The sequence below is a fragment of the Suricata suricatta genome, chromosome 10 (genome assembly GCF_006229205.1).
Source record: "Suricata suricatta isolate VVHF042 chromosome 10, meerkat_22Aug2017_6uvM2_HiC, whole genome shotgun sequence".
Lineage (NCBI taxonomy): Eukaryota > Metazoa > Chordata > Mammalia > Carnivora > Herpestidae > Suricata > Suricata suricatta.
In genome coordinates this window covers 67,712,025-67,739,221 of record NC_043709.1, presented here as the reverse complement: position 1 = coordinate 67,739,221, position 27,197 = coordinate 67,712,025, and the positions used below count along the sequence as shown (strand labels likewise).

Here is a 27,197-nt window from a genome sequence, read left to right as displayed (position 1 = left end):
GTTTTTTTCTTAAAAAAGACTTTTTCTGCCCTTGGTAAAACTATGAGGCCTAACATATTTTCTAATTTCTTCTGACAGAGAAAAAGACGAGCATATGAATCTAACCTCATCTGTGGTGGCCTGCAGTTAGAAGCAACAAGATCAGTAAGTGTTGGACCGTTGCCAGTCATTGGCTGACTGTTGCTCTTGGGCACCTGCATCTCTTTTGCATTTGAAGCTTGCAACTCCAGCCAGCCACTAGTTGTAGGCTGGAACTGGAGTCATTAAAATCTGCATTATAGAATGTGTGTGTTTCTGATGAAAGTGAGCACATCTTTTTAAAAGCCAAGGAATGTAATGCTGAATGCATATATAAGTGATTGTTTTCTTCTTTTATATACAAAAAGCAATAGTTTACAAAAAATTGGAAAATGTAAGAATAGCAAAAAAAAATCCTTTGATTCTAATTATCCATCAATAACCTTGTGGGCCTTCTAAATTCTTTCATTTCTCAAAATATATACATTTTTCCCTTTCAAAAAGGGGAATTCTTATTCCACAGTTGTATAATTTGTTTTTCTTCCTGTTAATATGTAGTAAATGCATTTCTATATCAACATCTTTTTTAATGAACATATAATATGATACTTAACAGATATATAATATATTGAAGAGTTTTATAATAGGTTAGAAAATTTTAAATTGTCATTAAAATAGCACTGCAGTGAATATTCTATTATTTTTATTTTTAGTCACCAATTTGGATGGAATGATGGGCAAATTAACAAGTTTGTTTTTCTTCATTTAAAATAATAGTGATTTGAGGAGCACTTGGATGGCTCAGTCAGCAGAGCATCTGACTCGCTCTCAGGGTTGTGAGTTCAAGCCCCACACTGGACGTGGATCCTACTTTAAATAAATAGTAATTTTATGAGAGGAGTAGGATAAGGAGTGTTTAATTGCTTGCTCAATAATTTGAACCAAGAAATTATCTTTAAGGCAAAAATGTATGATGACGCACAAGACTGTTTTTATCTCCACTTCTCCCAATGTCCTGTGTTTCAGCTGCCAGCAACGTGAGAACAATCTATGCGTTTTAAAATTATGAAAACAATTGGTTTGTTTCCTGGTCTGGTTTTTTTGTTTTTCTAATGTAGATTTTGGATGATAAGCTTGTATTTGTGAAAGTACACGCCCCGTGGGAGGTGTTATGTACGTATGCTGAGATAATGCACATCAAATTGCCTCTGAAACCCAATGATCTGAAAACCCGGTCCTCAGCCTTCGGTAATTTCAGCTGGTTTACCAAAGTCCTCCAAGTGGATGAGAGTATCATCAAACCAGAGCAAGAGTTTTTCACTGCCCCATTTGAGAAGAACCGTATGAATGATTTTTATATTCAAGATAGAGATACTTTCTTCAATCCAGCCACCAGAAGCCGCATTGTAAGTCTAAACCAACATCTAGTTGCTGTCTTGGAATGATTTGGAACCTGTCGTCTGAATAATTAGTGGTCTGGTTTGCTTGGTTTAATTTTGTTTTTAAAAGTCCCCCCAACCCCGCACCCCTCCCCTCTCCACCCACCCCCCTCCACAAAGTAAACAGGTTCCTGTTACAATAGTAAACAATGGTTGGTTAGTTACACAGACTAAAGCATGCATTCTATGTTGGAATTTCTTTTAGGTTTACTTCATCCTCTGTCGGATCAAGTATCAAGTAAGAGACAATGTTAAAAAGTTTGGGATTAACAAACTTGTCAGCTCTGGGATCTACAAAGCAGCTTTCCCTCTCCATGATGTAAGTCAAATGGCAAAAATTAAGTAAAATTCCCAAAGTATACACTAGTGTTAATAGAGAAGGGCTAATCATCTTGACCTTGAGCTTCTTCTTCTGTAAAATGAAGATAGGATATTGCAAGACTACCACGGTGTTTTGTACATGGCTGAATTCCAGGGAAAGAGAAGGCCCTCAGTTTAAATGAGTGAGGGAACAAAGGAATGAAATCGTAGCTGTCCCGTAGTTCATGTGGAAAGCAGTGCAGTTCAGCAGTTAAGAGCATGGACTCTGGGGGTTGCTCTCCCACTTTTCTAGCCAGATGACCTTATAAAAGTCATTTATTCTCTCTGTTCATCAATTTCCTCATCAATAAAGTGGGGATCATCATCAAACCTACCTCATAGAGTTAGTCGTTATGAGGATTGCTGAAGTTAATCCATGTCACATGGTACAGCTATCCCTGGAGTAGAGTAAGTACAATATAAGCGTTAGCTATTTTCATAATTACTGACAGATGTTTTTATTAACCAGAAAAGTATTAGTTCTTTTAAAGCAAAATATGTGTTAGATCTTCTCGTGTATCATTTTCTGTCACAGACTTTCTCCCCCTGAAATATCATTTTCTTGCTGTGCCCTGGAATATCACAAGGCTTCTAAAAAAGGCGCCTGTCAGAGTTCTTGTCACGATGGCAGTACTGCACAGTGTTGACATTTTTTAAGGACTGCGCTCTCAGATGACAGCAGCTTCTCAAATTCAAGAGCACTTCTCTGGCCGATAACGTCGTTCATGAAATGAAAATTTTAAAATGTGGCTGCTTCAGACCCTTAATGATTCCATAAGTGCAGGGATGTTCTATCGAAGCTCTTCAAATAAATTCTGTCATTGAAATAAATTAAATACAATATTATAGTGCACTGTTGCCTTGTTACATTCACGATCAGTTTATCTGAATCTCTAAGACCAAGAAAGCCAAGACTGAGGGTGATCATTGCTACCGTGTAGTACATGTACTTGTGGATGAAAACATTCTTGAAATGTACTGTGTAGGATAATAAACTAGCACACAAAAGAGCCACTTGATACATGTGTGTGTTATACCCAAGTTTCCAATATCATCCTCAAAAACCAGAGACCGCCAGGGAGACCGAGTCACACATGCAAAAGCAAAGGGCTTTATTATTACGGGCTTATAAGCTTGGGCTCACAGACTTCACCAACATAGTGGATCCATGTGAAGAGCGCTGAACAAAGGCGGGGTAGGGCTTTTATGAGTTTGGCAAGGGGGAGTTACAGGAAATTGTGACACAGGTATAGTGATCCAATCACTATCACCTATCAATATTGGAAGTAACTTTAACCATACATTGTTACTTTTGGTGGGAGCCAATCACAACATTTAGAGTATTGACCAATTACAGAGTGGGCCCAGGACCCTCATGTAGGGCGTGACTAGCCTTCTAGGCCCACCCTTAGAAATGTTAAGGATGTTAGCTGGCCTTTCCTGATTGGGAGTTACAAGGTTGTCCCTCCTTCCTTGGGCAATGTGTGTCCTTCTATTGTCTAATGATTCTGAGAAGCCGAATTCAGACCTGCGTCCTTACATGTGTAAACAGAGACTAGCTGAGTGGAGAAGAAGGTTCTGAACCTCTTGGCGAAGAGATCCAACTTGGCAGCCTGGCCTGACAATCCACGTGTTTTAAATTTGCACCCAGAAAAATTAGTAATTATAGCATGACGTGAACTTTGGGGACACTTGCAAATACCTGTCATGAATATTAATCTGGGGTGCCAGAGTTCAGTGGTATTCAGTTGGCATCTGCCCATGCCCAGTTCTTTTCCACAAAAGCCTCTTTTGAGTGCACTGATCCCATATCCAGACTAAGGAATGACCTTTAGTATTTGGAAAGGAAGCGAAAGAAGGTCAGGACCCATGTGAAAGCTTCACTGGTACAGGAGGAAGGAAAATGAGTCAGATTGGAAGAGCGACTGAATTTAAGTAGGGGCAGGAAGCTTTGTTTCTTTGAATAAGCTAAGTGTATAACATATCAAACTTATTTGTTTTTTATGTTGTACGGGTTGTCACAGAATAACTGCTGAATTAGGGGGGAACAAAGATGCCGGGGTTTTAGAATTGAATTTGGCAGTAACCAGTTAAGGCCCTGGTCCCCCCAGGTGTCTAAGGAAGGTGCTGGATTATCAGGTGTCCTGCACAGTGGCAGTTTGGACATTTGAATAGCCAAATTTTTTACTGGTTAGGACTGACACATTATAGGACATAAAGCATCTCTCGGTCTCCCACCAAGTACCTGAGGTGTCCTTCAGGATTGTGACAACCAAGCATTCCTCCCCACCCACATTTTCCAATGGCCCCAACCGATTAATAATTCCACTGGTTGAGAATCACTAAAAATTAGATGATCTTCCAGCAAATGAGGGTCCCTTATTCAACTGAGCAAATGCCTGCGAAGTTTGAGTGCCACACAGACTGAACACATTTGTGAACACACAGTGATTATATGCTCCCTTGTTTGCTTCTGCTTCACAGTGCAACTTCAGCCATAAGTCAGAGGATTTCAGCTGCCCGAATGAGCGGTACCTTCTGTACAGGGAATGGGCTCATCCTCGAAGTATATACAAAAAGCAGCCCTTGGATCTTATCAGGTGAGATGTTGTAGAGAGCATGCCAGTGGAAGGACTCAGAATTGTGGTCACAGCATCCAAGGATGACACGAAACAGAGAGTATGGCCAACCAGGGAAGCTCACCCAGACTGCTGAGCTTCAGTTGCTTAGAGTTTTTATTGAGGCTTCATTATGTAGGCATGACTCATTGAGTCACTGCCCATGTGGCTCCGTCTCCAGCCTCTTCCTCTTCCAATATGCCAAGGCTCAAAGCCCCAGCTTTCTAATCATATGGTTGGTTTTCCTGGCATGGCCAGCCTGCATCCTGAGTCATCCCGTAGCACACACTTGGGGCCCTCCACGGGTCACCTCATCGACATAAACTGTTAGGTGGAGTTCCAGGGGTTCATCATGAGTAACAAAGACACTCCTGTCTTGGGAAGGTCTGAGGGTTTTGAGGTTACCTCCCAGGAATTGGGAATGAAGACCCACTATGTTCTTCATCACACAGGAGGAGCAGATGTTAGATTTAGCTTGAATGGTATGGTGAGAGATACAGGTTTTCACGGCCCTCCTGTATCTACCATCAGATACCATTTAGCTGCATCTAACAAGGTGTAATGACTAGCTCAGCACTTGTTTTTCTCAAAGCACTAATGTCAGCTGCTCTCCAGAAACTTTTGATGTTTGGACAAGGCTGCTGGAGAGAGATAGACCAAAAATAACCAATAAATAAAAATAAGCAAGTAAGTAAACAGAATTTCTGATTGCAGTGAAGAAAATAACAGTGATGAGATAGGGTGAATGGAAGGGAGTGAAGAAGATTCTGTTTGAGTAGGTGACATGAACGGACACCTGGAGAGTGGAAAGGAGCCAGGGTTTTGTGCATTTGGAAAAAGACATTCCAGGATTGGAGTGGCAGTTCGTGCAATGGCCCAAGCCACAGGGACATCAGCAAGTTTGAGGAGAGATCGCAGACCCCTGCTACTTGAGAAAAGAGAATGATGAGACACCGGTTAGAAGTGGGTAGCAGGAGTGGGGAAGAGCATTTAGACATTAAGTGCAATGAGAAGCAGGTGTGATATTTCAGATATTCAAGTAATTTTATCTGATTCACATTTTGCAAAGATGGTGTGGAGAATGGATGATGGGGGCCACAGAAAGCAGGGAGCCGGGGCGTGGTGGGGGAGGGGGGTAAGCTGCGACGGTGGCCAGAGGAGAGCTCTTGGGAGCACACTTGGAATGTGTTGGAGGACGAGAGTTGACAGGACCTGGTTATGGGTCAGATGTGGAGAGTGAGGAAAGTCTGGTTTCCCCTGGTTTGGCCTAGAGCCCAGGGCCTGTTCTTTCTACCATACCTCAGTGTCCACCTATTTGGGAAAACCACTTGATCTTAAAAGTAAGGGTTTTAAAACAAGTTTCTGTTTTGCTTTGTTTTACGTATTATGGAAAATTCTGAACATCTACAAAAGGAGAGAGCATAGTACAACGAACCTGCATTTGTCTCCCCCAGCTCCAAAAATTATGATCTCATAGCTAGTCTTGTTTCATTTTTATCTCCACCTCCTTCCTGTCCCTTTCCATTGAAGGATGTAGAAGAAAATCCCAAATATTATTATATTTCATTAGTATCTATTTCTAAATGGCAGGGTCTCTTTTAAATGCAACCTGAGTACTAAGAAAAAAAAAGTCATCAAACAGTCAGTGTTCAGATTTTCCTGATTGTCACAAAAACTATTTTTTAAAGGTTTTTTTTTTTTTTTTTTTACTTTAAATCAGGGATCCAAACAAGGTCCAAATGTTGCAATTAATGTATCTCTCGTATGTTTTCTAATCTATGAGTTTCCCCTAGTTCTTTCTCGCTTGCACCTGTGGGAGAGTGTCTCCATTCTCTGTATTGCTGATTTCATTCTCCCTTGTGGTATCATTGGACTTATTCCTCTGTTCTGTGCATTTGCTCTAGCTAAGTAATTTGATCCTCATTTAAAAGTTTGATCTGATTGAGGTTTACTTGGTACAAGAATACTTGGTATGGGAATTTCCTTATGCCAGAAGGTATGTAAGACCCTGTTTCCTTTTATGTGTGATGATAGCAGCTATTAATGATTGTTGTTTAGATTCATTTCATAAAGGATTTTATTTTGTTATTTCATTTGGTCATGCTCTGACTTCTTTATTTTTTAACTGGTCTACAGTTATAAAGAGGCATTTTTCTCTAACTCTGGGTATCCTATAGCATAAAAACTTAAAAGAAGATAGATGATTGTACATGTGTAAATATTTGAAGCTGACATGTAAGATTAACTTTTTTAATGTTTATTTTGAGAGCGAGAGCATGCACGTGAGTGGGGGATGGGCAGAGAGAGAGAATCTCAAGCGGGCTCCACGCTGTCAGTGCAAAGCCTGACCTGGGGCTTGATCCCAGGATCGATTAACCCATGCTCCAAGCTGAAAGCAAGAGTTGGATGCTTAACCAACTAAGCCACACAGGTCCCCCAGATTAATTTTCTTTTATATTAAATCTGTAGCACCTGATGGTGGGGTGATGGGTGTGATGGGTTCTTAGTCATTCTTTATGGGGTTGTTGTTTTTGTTTTCCTGGTAAAAAGAACAATATACCCCCTATTTTAACTATATTTTGCTAAGAAAAATATATTTTTTAACTATTCTGTGTCCCTGGTCTACATGTTCCCTTCATTGCTTCTCATTATGGTCCCCAGGGATTACCAGAAGAGAAAATCAGTTCTTTCCCCAAAAGCAAACCAAACAAACCAGAAAAAGCAACCTGGAGGAAACAAGACTTTGCACAGAAAAAAAAGAAGAGTTTCCCCCCCAAAACTTCCAATTCTACCCTCAGAGTGAGAAAAGTTGTGGTAATCCATTAAGACAAGGACAGGGATTCTCTAGGAAAGGGTCATTCCAAGGACAAGATGTAACTATTGAAATGTGATAGATTGGAAAAACTCCAATTGCAGTGTTAGAAAATGAAATTGAAGAAATTGTACAGAATATAAAGCAAACATATAAAGAAATAGGAAATAAAGGGAGAGGACACCTGAAAAACAAATAATCCAGTGAAGAAATGGGCAGAAGACATGAACAGACACTTCTCCAGGGAGGACATCCAGATGGCCAACAGGCACATGAAACAATGCTCAGCATCACTCATCATCAGGGAAATACAAATCAAAACCACACTGAGATACCACCTCACACCAGTCAGAGTGGCTAAAATGAACAAATCAAGAGAGTATAGATGCTGGCGAGCGTGTGGAGAGACGGGCACCCTCCTACACTGTTGGTGGCAATGTAAACTGGTGCAGTCGTTCTGAAAAACAGTATGGAAGTTCCTCAAAACACTGTCAGTAGAACTCCCCTATGACCCAGCAATAGCACTGCTGGGGATCTACCCAGGGGATACAGAAGCACTGATGCACAGGGGCATATGTACCCCAATGTTCATAGCAGCACTTTAAACAATAGCCAAATCATGGAAAGAGACTAAATATACATCAACTGACAAATGGGTCAAGAAGATGTGGTTTATATGTACAATGGAATACTGCATGGCAATGAGAAAGAATGAAATCTGGTCATTCCTGGCAATGTGGATGGAACTCGAGGGTATTATGCTAAGTGAAATAAGTCAGGCCAAGAAATACAGATACCATATGTTTTCACTCATGTGGATCAGGAGAAACTTAGCAGAGGACTATGGGGAAGGGGAAGGGAAAAGTAAATAGTTAAGGAGAGGGAAGGAGGCAAACCATAAGAGACTCTTAAATACTGAGAACAAACTAAGGGTTGATGGGTAGGGGAGAGGGGAAAATGGGTGATGGGCATGGAGGGAGGGCACTTGTTGAGATGAGCACTGGTGAGGGGATAAAATTAAAAGATCAGTTCAGGAGGTGCAATGAACAAATAGTAGCACTAGGAACAAGAACAGAGATAATGTAGGGAGGAAATCAGAGAGGTGTCTGAAGAACTGTATTAAAGAACTGTAGAGGGCATGGGGGGGTCACTCACGTCAAGCAGTGATGTCGGGAATCAGGAAGACACCAAAGGTGATGAGCCAAGAATAGACAGCACCAGGACGTTCTGGTGATACCAAGAACCAATAATTAGCAAAGCCGAGAGATGATAGAAGAACCATGAACTGATGATTACTAGAACCACAGGAAGCCTAGAAAGGCTAAAAAGACTGATTACACTCCTTTAAAAAGGGAAGACTTCTGCAGCAAACTGTCAGATTCTCCAGATTGGGACTCCTCCTTGCCTGACCACATTTGAAAGGCAACAGCCCCCTGTTGGTCTCTGAACACAACAGAGACCCTTCTCTGTTTGCATATAAAAAGCAGTAGGTGCTGAGAGCTGACTCAGACCAGGCTGAGTCCTCCTCTCAACTGTGCTCATGGACTGACTACATTTGGTTCGTTAATTTCTCACCCACCTTGTATCTTGTTTGTTGCGTGACTTTGTATTTTATCTTGTCCCATGTGGTGTGCATGGACCCAAATTAAATGCATAGTGAAATATCATTTGAGTTTGGAGTCCCTAATCTGTTACAATTGTGCAAATCCTGCTTTATAGTGAATAAAGCTAACACTGGGGAAAGATACAGCTCAGGTGCACACAGCTCAGGACAAGAAGTAAATGTGATGAGTCTCCAGATGGAAGGATCCTACGGAGCACTGAGAGGCCAGAGGATGAAAATAGAGCCAGCCAGTCACCACACCATGACATCAAGTCACCACACCATGACATCAAGTCACCACACCATGACATCTCAGGACACTGAAGAAAGAGAGAAGATCCTGAGAACCTTCAGAAAGAGAAACAGGCTTCATTTAAAGGAGCAAGACTCAGAATAACACTGAACTTCTCAAAGAGAACACTGCAGGTAGAAGAAAAGAAACCAGTAATTTCAAATTTCTAAGGGAGGTGATTTTTCCCTTTACAATTCCATATATGCTCAAGCTATTAATTAAGTGCGATGAATTTTCACAATCTAAATGTGCAGGTAATTCTCCACCAAGAAGGAGAAAAACATGACTTCAGTAAACAGAGATTCCCAACAAGAGAGAGGAACAGAGAGATCCCAGGTGACAGCTCTGTGGCAGGGCTAGAGAATCATTAATTCAGATTGAAGAGGATCTGAATCAGAGACAAACTGATAGACTACCTCCTATGCTTGAATGTGCTGGGAAAGTTACACCTTACGTAAAAGTATGGGGCTGAATTATTGGTAAGTGCACAGTAAACTAAGCAATAAACTACCATGACAATTACCAGAACTATTTGACCCTTACTGAATGTATACTTAGAATTTTGATTAAAAATCAAAGCTGAATTTGTAGAAATTGGTGTTACGCAATTTCTAAATTGGTGTTTAGGCAGAGAGAGATAATAATCAGAGTATCACATTTAAAGTTCAGCCTTTCAGCAAGAACTTGGAGGCAGGTTTCTGTTTGAGATTCAAAAGTTCTTTCTGGGGATGCCTGGGTGGCTCAGTCGATTGAGTGTCTGACTTCAGCCCGGGTCATGATCTCATGGTTTGTGGGTTCAATTCCTACATCGGGCTCTGTGCTGACAGCTCAGAACCTGGAGCCTGCTTTGGATTCTATGTCTCCCTCTCTCTTTGTCCCTCTTCCAGTCTCTCTCTCTCTCTCTCAAAGATAAATATTAAAAAAAAATTTCTTTTTAAGTTCTTGTGGATGCCTTTAGAAATAATGAACTCCTTGTCACGATAAATATCCAAGCAGGCTCCCTCTCTATGAGGCAGAATATTTTACTACTGGGGGGTTGGACCAGTAACTTCTAAGATTCATTGCACTTTTAAATGTGGCATTTCCAGCGTCATGGTTGATAAGAGCATATTTCAGAAAGCCTAACAGCCATAATGTTGCAAACCCATTGCCACGCTTTTCTTTCTCAGGCACTACCCTGAACCTGTCATTTGCCTGCAGTCTCTGAGCCAGACAGCAAAGCCTCAGTGACACAAAAATGGAACACTTTGTTCCTGACTCCTTATTGCACGTGTGTGTCAGCCCATCCTTATCCCCAGGGATGTGGCCTACACCCAGGCAGGCTGGTTTCACAGCTGCCCTGCAACACGGGTTCAACCCAGAGATGTTCCTGTCTGAAGCACCCCAGGACTCCAGATTGTTCTCAGAGCTTAGGCGCCCCCAGGCTAAGCCCAAGGACCTCAGCCTAGCTCCATACTGAACCAGAAGTCTCATCGAGGCCTCTAAGTAATGGACTAGTAATGAGCCGGAAGTGAATCAGGCTAGGAAGACTCAGCAACAGCAGCAGTCACTGAAACAATCATCGCACTGTGCTCTCCTCGCCCCTGAACACTTTATGCCTGACTCAGCCTTTCTCCCTTTCAGGAACAGTGTGGCTCTGCTTCATGACCTGTGTCCTTTCTTCCAGTTGTGCCTCCCCAGGCTCTTGCGTTGATTAGTTTTTAAAACCTAGAAGAAATGGAAGTGCTGGGTGTAAGGGATCCAGAGCAGGGGATTCCCCAGTCATGATCAGTGACTTCTTATCAGTCATTTTCTTGGTATTATTTGTGATTTACAGCACATTTGTTCCAAGGAGGTTTCCTTGATAAGCAAAAGCTGGTAAACTGGGAGCCAGTTGTTCGTGTTTACTTGTTTCATGCATGGTAAAAACAATCTTTTGGAGAATATATCAAATGTGATAGTCTTTACAAAGAATAATGGTGACTTTGTCTGTTTCCTCACTGCTTAGAATTTTTTTCCTTCCTTTGTCCTATTCTAATTTACTTCGCTTCACCAGGCTGACCAGTGATCAGTACTTCTATGATATGTAAAATACTTGTTTCATAGTGGAATTGGGGGGCTTTATGAAATGAATGTGGTTTGTTTTTTAATTTTTTTGTTTATTAATTTTGGGAGGAAGTGAGAGAGCAAGCAGGGGAGGGGCAGAGAGTGCGAAAGAGAGAGAGAGAATCCCAAGCAGACTCTCTGCTGTCAGTGTAGAGCCTGATGTGGGGCTCGAACCCACAAGCTGTGATATCATGACCTGAGCTGAAACCAAGAGCCAGATACTTAACTGACTGAGCAACCCAGGCGTCCCATGAATGTTCTTGTAAGTGTGAATCAAGGAAGAAGTTTGAGTTCAAAGCCTCCTGTATTTAAAATCAGAAATTAATATTAGAATGAAGTTGCAAAGTGGTTCAGTGTGACTTCTAAAACCAATTTGTCTTCAGGAAATATTATGGAGAAAAGATTGGAATCTACTTTGCCTGGCTGGGCTACTACACTCAGATGCTCCTCCTGGCAGCGGTTGTGGGCGTGGCGTGCTTTCTCTATGGATATGTTAATCAGAATAACTGCACATGGAGGTAAGTTCTGTTTGTTCCTTGTTACCCTGTTGGCTGAAAAGGTGACTGGACATAAAATTATTTTCAGGGTCTTAGACTGCTTTTAGTAAAAGAAAACTCACCACAGAGCACTTACTTCTTTGGATGATCTATCCCTTTTGTCCCGAGCATAATAACTAAGTGAAGTGGAAAAATTTTGTTTTTGTAGGTAATGTAGCCCAGTTTCTGACAAGAATATTACCCTTAGGAAACATTCCAATTTTTTAAGACAATACTTTGTTTGAAAAAGAGAGGCAGTCTGGAAGGAGTATTGTCCTTGAACTTCTGGCCCCCAGAGGAATGCTTCACTCAGTCCTACAGATGTGTGCCAAGAGCAGCTCTGATTTTGTCAGGATTTCAATAGCAAAACTTGATAAAATTCGTATTTTTGTGTTTTTTAGAAATACCTTTTTAATATATATTAGTAAATAGATGTTTAAAAATTCAAGTAAACAGTACTTTTGTTTTTGTTTTACTTTTTGAAAATTAGCCCTTACAGTGTTATGTGAAAAAAAAAATAAGTGATAAACAGTTAGTTTGTGCTTGATGTTAAGAATTAAAATACCAGCTGCACTGTTTAAAGGGAAATGGATGCCAGAACACTGAGTGTCCCCATTACTATTCTGAAATGTGTTATTATTCCTCTGCTTTCGGTAGTCTCAACCTTTAGAAGGGAGGCAGCACTGAGCCAGGCATTTTCTTGTGTCCACCTGGCCTCTCTCCAGCTCTGGACAGCCAGATCAAACCTTCCGGGCACCAGCAATGAGCTAGCTGATGACCAGGTTTTTCTAGCCCCAAGCATATCAGCCTGGCTCTCGAGGCCAGAAGCTTCCCTGGCACCTCTCATGTACAGGCATAATTATCCATTCTATTTAACAGAGAATTCTGGGCGTTTTGTACCTATTATGATTTCTTAGCTAAAAAGCTGCAGATGGTCTTTGAAGTTTCTCTGTTCACTGAAAATAAGAGTTCAGGGCCAAAGGCTGAATGTTGATACCTTTTGCCTAAATTTGTCTTTGGCTTCTCCTTTGTTTTATATACTGTTCCAACCAAAAAAAAGGGGGGGGTGGCATCTCAAAAATACACTTTCAAAGTGCAAGAGTGACAGTTTTCTAAGGTTCTTTCATTGTGGCTGTTCTCACTACAATTCATTTTATAAAGTCACCCTGACAGTCACACCACATGTTTCCTACAATTTCACACAGATTAGTTTACAGGAATCTGGGGAAGGTTCTGGGGATATACACCCTGTCCTCAGAATTACTGGGGCTTGAATTACATATATTAAATATTTTAAAAATATTTCAGGTATATGCATTTAAATATTTTCAGTTGTTTATTGCATGCTGAGTAGATTCACAGGAATAGAAAATGTATTTAAGTTATAAGGAATAATGATCCCTCAGCAGATTAAGAGCATTACCATTACCTGTGAGGCACTTCCCTTGACTGCAGTCCCTCACTTTGCCCTTGCCAAATAAGAACTATAGCGAGTTTTGATTTTTCTCATTCCTTTACATAGACTGTATATTCTTTATCACATATATTTGTCTCCCTACCAAACATATTTCTATGTGCTTTTGAAAATACGTATGTTAAGTGGAGGATCCTATAGGTATTTCCTCTTGTATAAAAGGTCTGTTTAAAGCTTATGTCCCCTCTAAACATAACAGCTTTACTGAGATAGGGTGCACCCTTTCAAAGTCTACAGTGGTTTTAGGTGCATTCACAGAGTTTTGCAGCCATCACCACTATCTAGTTGTGAAACATTCTCATCACCCCAAAAGGAAATCAGTACCCATTAGCAGTCACTCCCTAACCCCCCTTCTCTTAGCCCTTGGCAACCAACTCTCTGTGGACTTGCTTATACTGGACTTTCATATAAGTGGAGCCATACAGTAGACACCCTTTTCTGACTGTCTTCTTTCACTTAGCATAATCTTTTCAAGGTGTGTTCATGTTGTAGCATCGAACAGTACTTTATTCCACTTTGTGGTCAAATATGCCATTGTATGGATGCACCACATTGTGTATTCATCCAGGTCAATTTAGGTTGTTTCCACTTTTTGGCTATTATTACTAATTCTGGTGTGGTCTTTTATATACAAGTTTCTGTAGAAGAACATGTTTTCAGTTCCTTTGAGAATATATTTTTTAAAAAGTGGAATTGCTGGGGTGCATAGTAACTATGTTTAACACTTTGAGGAGCTGCCAAAGTTTTTTTCAAGGTGACTGGACCATTGTCCATCTGCAGTAGCAGTTTATGAGGATTCCAGTTTCTCCATGTCCTCATCAACACTTGTTTCTGCTGGGTTTTATAAATTCATATGCATTAGTCATCCTGGTGGGTATGACATGGTTTGTCATCTTTTCACGTGCTTATCTGCCACTTGTGTATCTTCTTTAGAGAAACATCTCTTCCTTCTCCACTTCTCTTAGTTATGTTGTCTTTTTATTATCTGTTTTTAACTGTTCTTTATCCTGGATAAAAATCCCTGATCAAATGTATTGCAAATATTTTCTCCCATTCTGTGGGTTGCCTTTTCACTTATTTGGTGGTATCCTTCAAAACACAACCATTTTTAACTGCAGTGGTTTAGTTTACCTAATATTTTGTTATTTTACTGCTGGTGCTTTTGGTATCATATTTTAGAAAGCATATGTAATCCAAAGTCATGAAGATTTTGTCAGTGTTTAGCATCTAAAAGTTTTACAGATTTAGGTCTAGGATTCATTTTTTTCTGGGTGTATATCCATGTGTCCCATCACCATTTTTAAAAAGAATAGTCTTTCCCTATTGGATTGTCTTGGCCACATTGTCAAAAAACCAACAGGCCATAAGTACAAGAGTCTATGGATTCTCAGTTCTCTTCCATTGAGCTCTCCGTCTGCCCTTTTTGCAAATACACTCTAGATCAATTACTGTAGCTTTGTTAATAGATTTTGAAATTGAAAACTTTTTTTTTTCTTTTTCAAGATTAATTCAGCCATTCTGGATCCCTTACATTCCATGTTAATTGTAGGATCAGCTTGTCCATTTTTGAAAAAAAAGCCAAAATTGCATTAAATTATCCTCAATTTCTATTAACAGACTGTTTCGTAGTTTCAGTGGATAAACTTCACACTTCATTTCTCAGATTTATTCTAAATATTTTATTCTTTTTTGGTGCTATTATAAATGAAATTGTTTCCTTAACTTTTGGATTATTCAGTGCTGTTGTATAGAAATATAATTACTTTCTGTATATTGATTTTGTGTCCTTATAACCTCAGTGGGCTGGCTTATTAATTTTATGGTTCTTTGGTAGATTTCTTAGAGTTTTAATATACACTATCATGTCATCTGGAATAGAAATAGTTTAACTTATTCCTTTCTAGTCTGGAGGCTTTTAATTTATTTTCCTTGTGTAGTTGCCATGATTACACTCTCCAATACAATGTTAATCTGAAGAGGAAAGTGTTCACAGTTTTTCACCAGTAAGGATGCCACTTGCTATGGGTTTTTCATAAATGTTCTTTAGTCAAGGGATTCCTCTTCTGTACCTAGTTTTTACTTCTTATTTTGTTGAAGTGGAGTATTGCACGAATTGATTTTTGTGTGTTGAACTATCCTTGCATTCTGGGATACATCTCTCTTGATCACAAGCCTTATTATATGTTACTGGCTTTGACTCGCTAATATTTTGTTGAGGACTTTTGCATTCTTATTCATAGGAGATAATGGTCTGTAGTTTTTCTGGGATGTCTTGGTGCGATTTTGGCATTTGTGTAATATTACCATTAGATTTGTGTCTCATAGAATGAATTAGGAAATATTCCCACCTCTTTATTTTTAAAAGAGTTTCTGAAACATTGATGTCAGTTCTCTGTAAATCATTGATAGAATTTACCAGTGAAGCCATCTGGACCTAGGCATTTTTTCATTGGAAGTTTTTTGTTTTGTTTTATTTTGTTTTTTTGTTTCTTGTTTTGTTTTTTTAAATTACTGTTTCAGTCTCTTTACTTGCTATTGGTCCATTCAGATTTTCTATTTCTTCTTTTCTTCTTGAATCAGCTTCAATTATTTATGTCTTTCTAGGAACTTATCTACTTCATTTAGATTACTTAATTTGTTATCATATGATTCATAGTATTCCCTTAATAATCCTTTTTATTTTTTTAAGGTCAATATTAATGTCCCTCCTTTCACTTTCACTTTTGAATCTAAACTTTTTTCTTTTTCTTGATTGTCTAGCTAAAGATTTGTCCGTTTTGTTGATCTTTTCAAAGAAGCAACTTTTGTCGAATTTTCTGTTGTTTTTTTCTATTCTCTATTTTTGCCTTTTAGTTGGGAGTGTTTATTTTTTATCTATTTATTTATTTATTTTTTGAGAGACAGAGACAGCACAAGCAGGGGAGAGTCAGAGAGAGAGAGAGAGGGAGACACAGAATCCAAAATAAGCTCCAGGCTCTGAGCTAGCTGTCAGCACAGAGCCTGACAAAGGACTCAAACCCACAAACTGTGAGATCATGATCTGAACCGAAGCCAATGCTTAACCGACTGAGCCACCCAGGCACCCCTAGTTGGAATGTTTAATTCATTTATATTAAATGTAAATCCATTTTTAATAAAATTGGATTCACATCTATTATTCTATTTTCTGTTTGTCTTATTTTTTCTCTCTACTTCTCTATTACTACCTTTTGTTGGTTTAAAATAGATATTTTCTAGTATACCATTTTAATTCTAATTTAATTTGTTGTTTCTTTTACTGTTTTATTGTTGTTGCTCTTATTTTAAGTGGTTGCCCTGAAGATTATAATTAATATCTTGTTGTAAGTAATTTCATTAATTTTTAATGCTAACTTATTTTCAGTAGTATGCAGAAACTCTGCTTTGGTTTAGGTCTTTTCCCGCCCCCACTCCTTTGTGCTATTATTCTCATACAAATTACATCTTTATGCATTATAAGCCCAGCAGCATAGTTTTATAATTGTTTCATGCAGTTGCCTTTTACATGAGATAGAAGAAAATGATTACATGCAAAAATATATTTATATTGTGTTATTTACCTGTGTAGTTAACCTCTACCAGTGCTCTTTATTTCTCAGGTGAGTTTGAGTTACTGCCCAGTGTCCTTTCATTTGAGCCTGAAGGACTTTCCTGAGTAGTTCTTGTGGAGCACATCAGCTGGCTTGTTTATCTAAGAATGTCTTAATTCCTCCTTCATTTTTTGAATAAGAGTTTTGCTAGATATAGAATACTTCGTGGACAGTCTTTTTCTTTCAGCACTTTGAGTAAAACACCCCACTGCTTCTGGTCTTTATGGTTTCTGATAAGAAGACAACTGTTTATCTTACTCAGGACTCCCTGTACAGGTGGAATCACTTTTCTCTTTCTGCTGTCAAGATTCTCTTTGCTCTCATCTTATCCTACTTGGAGTTTGCTGAGCTTCCTGGATACACAAATTAATGTTTTCATCAAATTTGGGAACTTTTCAGTGGTTGTTTCTTCAAATATTTTTTCTGTCCCCTTCTTTCTTGCCTTCCATCTATGTGTGTTGGTATTGCCGATGGTGTTCTGTGTCTGAAGCTGAATTCATTTTTCTTTATTGCTTTTTCTTTCTGTTACTCAAACTGAATAATCTCAAAGGACCTAGTTTTGAATTAACTGATTTTTTTCTTATCGGCCAGTCATCTGCAGAACCTCTCCAGTGAACTTTTCATTTTAATTATGCTTTTGCACAGAATTTCTACTTAGTTCTTTTTTATAACCTTATGTTTTGATATTTTCTGCATGGTATGATGTTCACATAGTTTAATTCTTTAGCAGAGTTCCTGTCAGTTCTTTGGACATATGTTTAATTGCTTATTTTAAGTTTTTGTCCAATAAGTCCAACTTCTGGGTTTCCTCAAGGACAGTTTCTATTGACTGTTTTTTATCCCCATGTTATGACCAAAATTTTCTGTTTCTTTGTGTGTTTTGTAATGTTCTGTGGAAAACTGGGTGTTTTAATTTTGTAATGTGGCTGATTTAGAAATCCTATTTCCCCTCTTCACAGTTGTTGCTTTTGTTGTCATCACTGCCAGTGCTGCTGTTCATTTAGTTACTTTCCTGGACGAATTCTGTAAAGTCTCCATTCTTTGTTGTGTATGGCCATGAAGTCTGTATTCAATAAGCTCAGCTCTCAGCTAATGGTTGGACAGTGATTCCTTTAAATGCTGGGAACCAGTCATTCTTTGAGCCTTTGCCAAGTGGCTCATGTGTGACTGTGAAGAATGCCGCCAGCACTTCAGCGGGCAGTTTGCAGCTCTTCCTTACCCTTATTTCCTGCTTATGCAGAACCTCAAAGCCAACCAGAGAGGAGGGATTAAGGTTTTCTCAGGTCTTTCCTGGCCACCTGCACTGTCCTGCACATGGCCTTCTATAGTCCTAAGAATTTGTTGGAACTTGTAAAAGTCCCTGTGGATATCTCATTTCCCAATTTTTCCTTTCAGGTGTCTTTGGTAGGTACCTTGTTAGTCCCTCCTGGTATTGTTTCCTCGGGCAGCTATGATGTTAAATAGTTTCTGCTAATGCAGACCCTCTGGGGATAGGATTGTTTGCACAGTGGGAGCTCTGAGACAGGTCAAAAATGACAAATACCGAGAGAATGGAATTTTTCCAGGGAGCTTCCAGACTCCTCAAATAGTGACAGTTCTCTGGGGATGGGTTTTTTGGTAGCTTCAGATCACTTCTGCCTCCTTCAGTGGCTGCTATGCCACCATGGTCATGGGGCTGTCATCTTTTAACACCGCCATTAGGCCATAGATGTGGAAATGGGGATAGGTCAAGTTAAAATGCCACAAAACTCACTATTTTTATGGAGATTTACCTGTTTTTACTCCTCAGATTGCTGTTAGCCCTTGTTTAATTTGCTGAGTTCTGCAGAGGTTACTTTTGACAGATTTTGCCGTTGTTTTTATGGAGGAGCAGGTTTTCCAAGATCTTCATTCAGATACCCTAGAAGTGTTTCCCCTGGGCATTTGTTTTTAACTGAGTTATTTGCAAGGCGAACAAATTCTACAACTTCAGTCCCATTCACAAAGGAGTCCATCTGAAAGACTTCTAGGGGGAGCATTTGCAACCTGTTCTAAGCTCGATGGTTTTTTTTTTAAATTAATTTGTAGGAATTATTTAAATACCCTAGTGAGTAGTCCTTTGTCATTTTTATGTGTTGCAAAACTTGTAGCAGTTTGTGGCTGTTTTTTCTTCTCCTTCCTTTATGGACTTTTAATGAAGTTCTCACTTTTACATGACTTTGAATATACCAATATTTCCCTTTATGATTTATAGTTTTTGGTTTCTCTTTAGTGAAATTTCTTCTTACCCCAATGTTATCTAGATATCCTCCCCCCCCCTTTTTTTTTTAAACAAGTTCCTACTGCTGCATTCCTGTTTTCTACTTGGAGTTGATTTGTATGTGATAGGATTTAGGAGTTCGATTTCACATTTTTCCATATAGATACTGGATTGCAGCGGCCCCATTTGTTGAAATGTCACTTCTCACCTCCTGGCTTGCTAGAGCAGCCCTGTCCCAAGTCAGTTTCTGTATATGTAGAGGGTTGTTTATGAACTCTATTTTTTTTCTTGCTCAGCTTGTCTTAATCAATAGCACCTTGTTCTTCAGGAATGTCTTGACTCTTCTGAGCCTTTTGCCCTTCTAATGAATTTATGACTCCAATGGGGACAAATAACATCTTCAGATAGTGATTCTTCCAAATTACGAACATGATAATGTGTCCATGTTTTTCACTCTTTTAGAACAGTTTTATCATTTTGTCCCTATAAATCTTATATATCTTGAATTTGATTTATTCCTAGACTCTCTATATTTTTTAAGCTATTTAAAAGTGGTATATAAAAAGACTAAGTCCTTATTGTTGCGGATCTCTAGGGACATAATTCCTTTCTCTCGCCTCATGTATATTTTGTGTACTGATTCTGTGTCCAGCATCTTATCTTTGGTCTTCCTGACTTACTGCGCAGGCAAGGCCCTCTAACTGAGAAGAAGAAGCGATAACAGGACACTTCATCCTGATCTGAGGGAAATACTTTTAGCATTTTACCATTAAGTGTAATGTTTTTTATGGGTTTTATGTAGCAAGCCTTTATTAGATTAATGAAGTTCGATTCTTTTCCTAGTTTTATGAGAATTTAGTTTTGCTTTCTTATCAAAAATGGATGTTTGATTTTATGCTGCTAGAAAGGAAGTCATATTTAGTAACATTTTTGAAAATTTTATTTTTCTCTTTTCTTTAGCAAAGAAGTTTGTCATCCTGATATTGGTGGCAAGATCATCATGTGTCCTCAGTGTGATAGGCTTTGTCCATTCTGGAAACTCAATATTACTTGCGAGTCCTCAAAGGTAATTTTTGTTATTCCAAACATTTGTAACTAATGAGAGATTTTTTTTCTTCTAATAATTTTAACATGGTCTGAATTATTTTTTTCTCTGTGAAATTCAGAAAGGTGATATTGAGCTAAACCTTCAAACATTCTGAAAGGTAGATATGTAATGCATGTGTTTATTCCTCTTTTATAAATCGTAAATGCAGGTTAAAAGCCTTATCTAAAATCTTCAGGTGGGTCACTGAGGAGGTGTGGCATTGAAACTGTTGGAGTATTTGAAGTAATCAAAGCAGAAACCTCAAACCCAGCTTATCTCATGAGTACTGTTTTCTAGGTTTACTTATTATAAGTATTTTCCTTAATTCAAATAAGCAGAAACCTGAAATTTGTACTAGTGTTTTCCCACTTTGAAACTGTACTGGAACTAGGCTTGTTGTTTTTTTAAACCCTGCTTATCAGATTTAGCCCTTATCTATGAATATGGATAAGAAAGGCTTTGTATATAAATGAGAACAGATACTCACTTTGTCCCAAAACATTCCCACAAAACACATATGGTTCCCTTACACATGCAGATAATCTTGACTTCTTAAAATCCAAGAGGTTTAGGACCAGTATTGAGACTGGAGGTAGCTTAAGGAAAGACATGCCAGAAAAATCTAGCTGGGAAGAAAGATGGTGATCTTGCTTTGGAGAATTTTCCTGACAACTTTGACCTACTGTTCTCCTGTGCTGTGAACTTTCCTCTTTCCCCGTGTTCCACCATGAAATCTTAGGAATCTTTAAAGGATATTAGAATGTTCTAACCTACTCCGTCTGAGTCTTAATGTAACCAAATATGTTCCTATTATAATGTCACTTTAAATTTTATAGTTTCCGAAATTCTTAAACTTACATGATCACTTTTTTTATATTATCACTTTTGATACAATAAGCCCGTGAGAAAGGGAGAATAGTTATCATCTCCATTTTACAGATTAAAACAGTGAGGATCTGAGATTAATTTGCTCAAGGTTACCTACCTAACAACTGGCAAAGCCAGAAATTGACAGCAAATCTGCATTTCTTGCCATGACTGTGTTCTTCACCAGCTGACAATGGTACCAGCCACTTCAGTCAGTCACAAACTGGGCACTATGTTTGAAAAATGGTCTACTTAATTAAGATGATTGCAGGGACGGTATTGTCAACACGTGGGTGTTTACACTTAATTTATGAATTGAAATAGATTTCATTGCCTCTCCCCTAGAAACCAATACAAAATCTAGACGATAAAAATCTGCCCTAGATCAAAGCAAAGACTTGAAGCTAGTGGGAGGGAAGCTGCCTTCCAGTGATGTTGACTCATAAAAGCCACCAGTTAGTGCCTCTCCCTGGCCATTGGATTTAAGGCAAATGCCAGTGATAATCCCAGAAGCTAACTGTACTCCTCAAAAGTACAACTGGAAGTTCCATTTTCCTTAAGAAGTTCTCTTTCACTCACCACACCCCCATCTCTTCTCTCAGTTCTTCTTTTCCGCCAACCCGGCCTTAATTAAGCTCATGACTTTCAAATCTGTCCCTGTGCACATTTTTTTTCATTGTTTTGGAAAAAATGAATCTTTCATTCTATCCCAATTTCCTGAAAAATCCTTTGAGTCTTGTTAGAGTAACTTACAAAGGGAAGGAAACACATAAAAGAATACGAGTAAAAGGATTAAATTTTTAAATTTTTTAAAAAAGGAGAAGAGGGGAGCTTTTCAGGCTTTCCTGTTGATTGATTCAATCATTTCTTCATACACTTATTTACATATGTATTTCTACCTCTTTATTTTGGAAAGAGCTGGAGTATTCACTAATTAACATAAATGCTAAAAGGGTTACTAGATTAGAAATAGAAAATCAGGATCAAGGAAGTGAGGGCACAGTCATGGAACTAATCAAGATTAATGTTGTTTTTGTGATTGAGCATTAAATGAGGCCCTTAGCTTTTTGGCTGGCAAGAAAAGGGAGATGTGGTAACTTTAAATATTTTGTTAAGAAATTCATAGTTATAAAATTTTGATTTTGTTCATTTGCAGGAAGAAAGCATAACAAATGGTCACTTTTCTAGATTTTCGTTGGTCCCTCTGCTTAAAATGGTCATGCCCTTTCCTTCCCTGTCCCATGTGACCTAAGCAGCTTGCTGGCCGGGGCTACTCAACCCAGCGTTCTTTCTCTCTGTGCGCCTGGCACGTAAGCTAAGCTAAACTTTTACCCAGAGCGCCCCTTGCTTACCTTCTCCCCTGATTTCTGCCTGTGGGACTAATAGGCCAGTCATCTTATTTTTTCTGGAAAAAAAAATCCTCACAGATATTGCAAAAAGGGTAACTTCAAGTGTTGTACCCAGATTTTAATATCGCCCCCCAAAACCAGAGACCTCCAGGGAGGCCGAAGCACGCATGCAAAAGCAAAGGGCGGTTTTATTACGGACTTATAAGCACGGGCTCACATACTCCAACAACACACAAGATCCACGTGGAGAGTAAGCCCCGAACATGGCGGGGTAGGGGCTTTTTAAGGAAGGGGGCGGTACAGGAAATGGCGACAGTGATAGCGATCCATTCCCCACCCCCCTATCAATACTGACAGTAACTTTAATCATACATCGATACTTCTAGTGGGGGTCAATCACAACATTTAAAGTATTGACCAATCAGAGTGGGCCCAGGACCCTCACATAGGGCGTGACCAGTCTTAACCTCCATCTTTAGGCCTGCCCCCAGAAATGTTAATAGTGTTAGCTGGCCTTCAAGGTCAGAGGGGACACCCGAATCAGATCTGCATCCTTACACAAGCAGGCCACCTAACTCCCTCTCATAAGAGTCCAAAGCACATCCCTCTTCTTGAGCCGGTGACTCGAGTGAACTTGGCATGAGTAGTAAACCTGCTTTTTCTTGCTGCTTCTATTTCTCTCTCTCTCTCTCTCTCTCTCTCTCTCTCTCTCTCTCTCTCTCTCTCACTGACAAATAAGCTTCCATTGACTTTTTCTCAGTATGGTAGAGTGAAGAATTCACAGGTAGGACTTTTTCTTTCTGTAGTAGGTAAAAGTGTCATAGCCGGTAGGGAGGTATCAGATAGAGGCTTGTAGTGATTCCTAAAAGAAGAGTGGGGTTGAAGAGAATCTGCAGTAATAACCCTGTAACACACAGAATCATTTTGCATAGGATTTTTCTTACAATAATTTTCGTTGAGGTACAAGGCATAATATTAAATGACAAATTTGGTTGCATAAGAGTCAAAACTAAAAGATTTGAAATATTGGTCCATCATGGAATGCCAGGACTAGAGGAACTGGTGGGGAGCGGTGTTCCCCAAATGGCCACTCATTTATTAATTGTCTTTCTTGAGCTGATTTTTGGGATGAATAGTTGGGTACCAGATAGTCTGGGATTATGCTTTCTGATCAGGGTCCAGATAGAGAATTGAGGGGCATTTGTATGCTTTGGAAAACACATGTACAAGATAATGGTTAAGGGGATTTTCTTTTGAGAATAACAATATTTTGACCTAGATTAACATTTACCCACTTTACATATTTATATAAAGGACAGCCAAAAACATTACTTAAAACAAAGTTTTCCTTAGAAGTAACTGAATTTTCTTTGGCAATTGAAAAGTTTGGGTTTTTTTTTTCATCCTATAGCTTCTTTTTCTACACTGTCTTCTTTATGATCTATCATAAAGTTGATATTCTACATGTTTGCCACTTTTTCCAATACCTTTGTACTTTATAGAGTTTTTAGGAAATGTAAAAATGCTCGAGAGTGAAAAATCAGTAACTAATTGAAAGATTTTCCAGGAATCCATACAGAGGGATAGGCTATTTAAATACTAGCAAAAACAAAAAACAAAAAAAGAAAGAAATTTAGCAGAACTAGTGAATAAAGCCTTCTTTGTTTAGGTGTATCATCTATTCATTCGTGGTTGTTGGACCCACTGTAATGTCAGCAAGAGCTTCCGTCCATCTTAATCTTATGGAAACCTCTGTCATGGATGGCAGAAAGCCGAAATTGGGTCTGGGGAAGCAGAGTTGTCCTTGGGCAGAGCCATCTCAGAATAAACCCCAGCTGTGTGCTTTTCTCAACAAGAAAAGCAAGAATTCAGTTAACTTACCCTCTTACCAGGATGAGATGATAAGATACAAATTCTAAATCTAAAAGTTGCTCTGAGTGCACTGTATTTTTTAGAGAGGTACTACTGCAAGTTCACTATGACAGCTTATCACGAGAGGCCATTATTCAAAAGTCTGATCGAGACTTTAAACAGAGTGGAATCTTAACAGCTATGCCAATTTTTTTATCATGATGGGGAAATGCACTATGATAAATACAGAAAGGCTGTTTGCTTTCAAAACAATAAGAAATCCCATCTGTAAGTGTATAGTAGTATCTGCTTTAAAAGAAATTCAGACTACAGAATACACAAAGCATTGCATATTTGCTGAATTCTAGTGAGTAGAAAGCATGATTAATTTATATGTCATTATTTTATTTTCCAGAAATTGTGTATCTTTGACAGTTTTGGAACCCTAGTGTTTGCAGTATTTATGGGAGTATGGGGTAAGTTATTTTCCTTTTCTGTTTACTTTTACATCTTAACATAAAAAAAAGTAAGATCATATAGGCATGTAATTTAATAGCATTTCACAGTTTTATATAAGCTATTAAACTAACCTGCTTTTAGGACCTTGGACTGCCCAAGCTTCAGCACCCCTGGAACTCTATTTACAACTCTTAAGACCAGTGTATGAGTTACCACATAAAAAAACTACTTGAAAATAGGGTTACTTGAAACACACATTTATTATTTCTCATGATTCTCTGCATCAGCTGGGAGATTCTCCAGTCATGTGCTGGCTCAGCTGATGTCTGCAGTGAGCTAGAAGCTTCGCTGGGATAAATGGTCTGGCAGTCACCAGTCTGGTTTGGTCCATGGGGCTCAGCTGGGCTGGCTAGTCTTGCTCTACATGGTGTCTCTTCCTCCAATGAGGATTCTTCACATGGTAGTTTTAGGGTTCCAAAAAAAGGGCAAGCCCCAGTACACAGACATTTTTGACCTTGTGGTTGCGTCAAGTTTGTGAATGTCCCATCAGCCAAAGCAGGTCATGGCCAAGCCAACAACAATGTGAGGAGGTCAGAACTGACTACCCAAGAGCTCGGATACAGGGAGACATGGTTCATTGGGAGCTGTTATTGTAACAGTCCGCATAGCTGTGATCCACCCTGACTTTCATGGGGTTGGGGCTCAGGGGAAGCCACAATACAGGGACTATAGGTAAGCTTCTCACTCTTTTATATGAGTGAGTATTTAATAAGTATGTGTCAGGGGCACCTGGGTGGCTCAGTCGGTTAAACATCCAGCTTCAGCTCAGGTCATGATCTCACGGTTCGTGGGTTCGAGCCCCACATGGGGCTCTGTGCTGATACCTAGCTCAGAGCCTGGAGCCTGTTTGATTCTGTGTCTCCCTCTCTCTCTCTGACCCTCCCCTGCTCATGCTGTCTCTCAAAAATAAATTTAAAAAAAAATATGTGTCACTCTTACAATAGTAAATAATAATAAACTCTGTTTAATAAATAGAATAGATATAGTCCTGAAGAATATAATTCTTCTGTAGGTGCTTTAACACTATAGTTGTATTATTTACTTTGAATAGCATCATTAATATAATGAGGCAATTACCATTTTCTTTAAAGCCAGACATTTAAATGTTTAATGGATGTAAATATTCTACCATAGAAGAAAAAAATTCCATTTCAAAGACAAACGTGCTCCCAGGTTTGTTGTGTAAGTCAGGGGGAACCAGAGCTCCGGTCATAGCTGGGAGGGGAGCGTGACCCGGGTCTCTTGTTCGTGAGAGGACAGCACATGAACCGTGCAGCTCACAGAAACCGCTCTTTTCCGGTGTCCTCGAGAGCATTTCTCTTTTGCGGTGGTTATGCCTCTGAGAAGTCACCAAATCAGTCCCAGAGCAGATAATCCAATAGTTCTGGACACTGTTTATAAACCAGTTGCCTTTCCTGGGCAAAGTAAACTATATGATGGCCAAACTTATCTATGAAGTTATAGTCCTGCAGATATTTAGCTATGTTTTGGCTAGAGACCAAACACTAGCTAATATTTGACACATAGAATAAAGATCAGATTCATGCATTAAGATCCTCGGTACCCCTCCATTGTAAAATATGTTACTTTTGGGGCGCCTGGGTGGCTCAGTCCGTTAAGCATCCAGCTTTGTCTCAGGTCATGATCTCGTGTTCTGTGAGTTGGAGCCCTGCGTCAGGCTCTGCATTGACAGCTTGGAGCCTGGAGCCTGCTAAGGATTCTGTGTCTCTGTCTCTCTCTGCCCCTGCTCCCTTGCTCGCGCTCTCGCTCGCTCTCTCTCTCTCTCTCTCTCTCTCTCTCTCACTCTCTCTCTCTCTCTCTCAAAAAATAAGTATTAAACAAAATTTTTTTTAATATGTCATTTTTATCCCCCCAGTAAGAGCGGAGGTACCGAACACCTGGGTGATGGTCCTTTTAACAAGTCAGCACTGATCTGTAATGTGTAAAATTCTGACACACCTGCTAAGCTCCATACATACACAAACGAGTGTTGACAGCCATAATGTAGAAATACATTTTAAATAAAGCAAAAATTTATAAGTTAATTTTGGCACTGTGAAGATAAACCTCGAATTTCTGTGACCATTAACTCCACCGTGTTTATAGAACTGACTTAAGCATATTCAGCTGACTTTACTTCATCAGATTTTAGAATGCAGACGTTTCAACACTACTGGTAGCTATGTGTGTGCATCTGTAACGATACGTATGTATGATGAAGTCTTTATTTTGAAAGTGTCTTGTATTGCTTTCCCTGTTACCTCCTTCCTTCTGAGACCCACTGCGTGAACCTTGTTACAGGAAATCAGAAGTTGCAGAACCAAAGAGGCAGGAGGACCCTGTGAAGTCTTTTACATCACCACCTTCATCTTCCTCTAGCATCGCTTGTGTGCCCATGTCTATTAGAGGATTTAGTATTTTTGGCTCCCTCAGAATCCTA

At 39.3% G+C, this 27,197-nt stretch overlaps 1 protein-coding gene across 3 annotated transcripts in view; it reads left to right on the top strand.

Moving 5' to 3' along the window:
- The window catches only part of ANO6 (anoctamin 6), a 193,078-nt gene that overhangs the window by 122,923 nt on the left and 42,958 nt on the right, over positions 1-27,197 (top strand). For all 3 annotated transcript variants that reach the window (XM_029954242.1, XM_029954241.1, XM_029954243.1), the window contains 7 exons: positions 79-144; positions 1,137-1,424; positions 1,663-1,776; positions 4,302-4,417; positions 11,611-11,745; positions 20,045-20,150; positions 24,654-24,714. In XM_029954242.1, the coding sequence (XP_029810102.1) occupies positions 79-144; positions 1,137-1,424; positions 1,663-1,776; positions 4,302-4,417; positions 11,611-11,745; positions 20,045-20,150; positions 24,654-24,714 (886 nt within the window). The remainder of the gene's footprint in view (positions 1-78; positions 145-1,136; positions 1,425-1,662; positions 1,777-4,301; positions 4,418-11,610; positions 11,746-20,044; positions 20,151-24,653; positions 24,715-27,197) is intronic.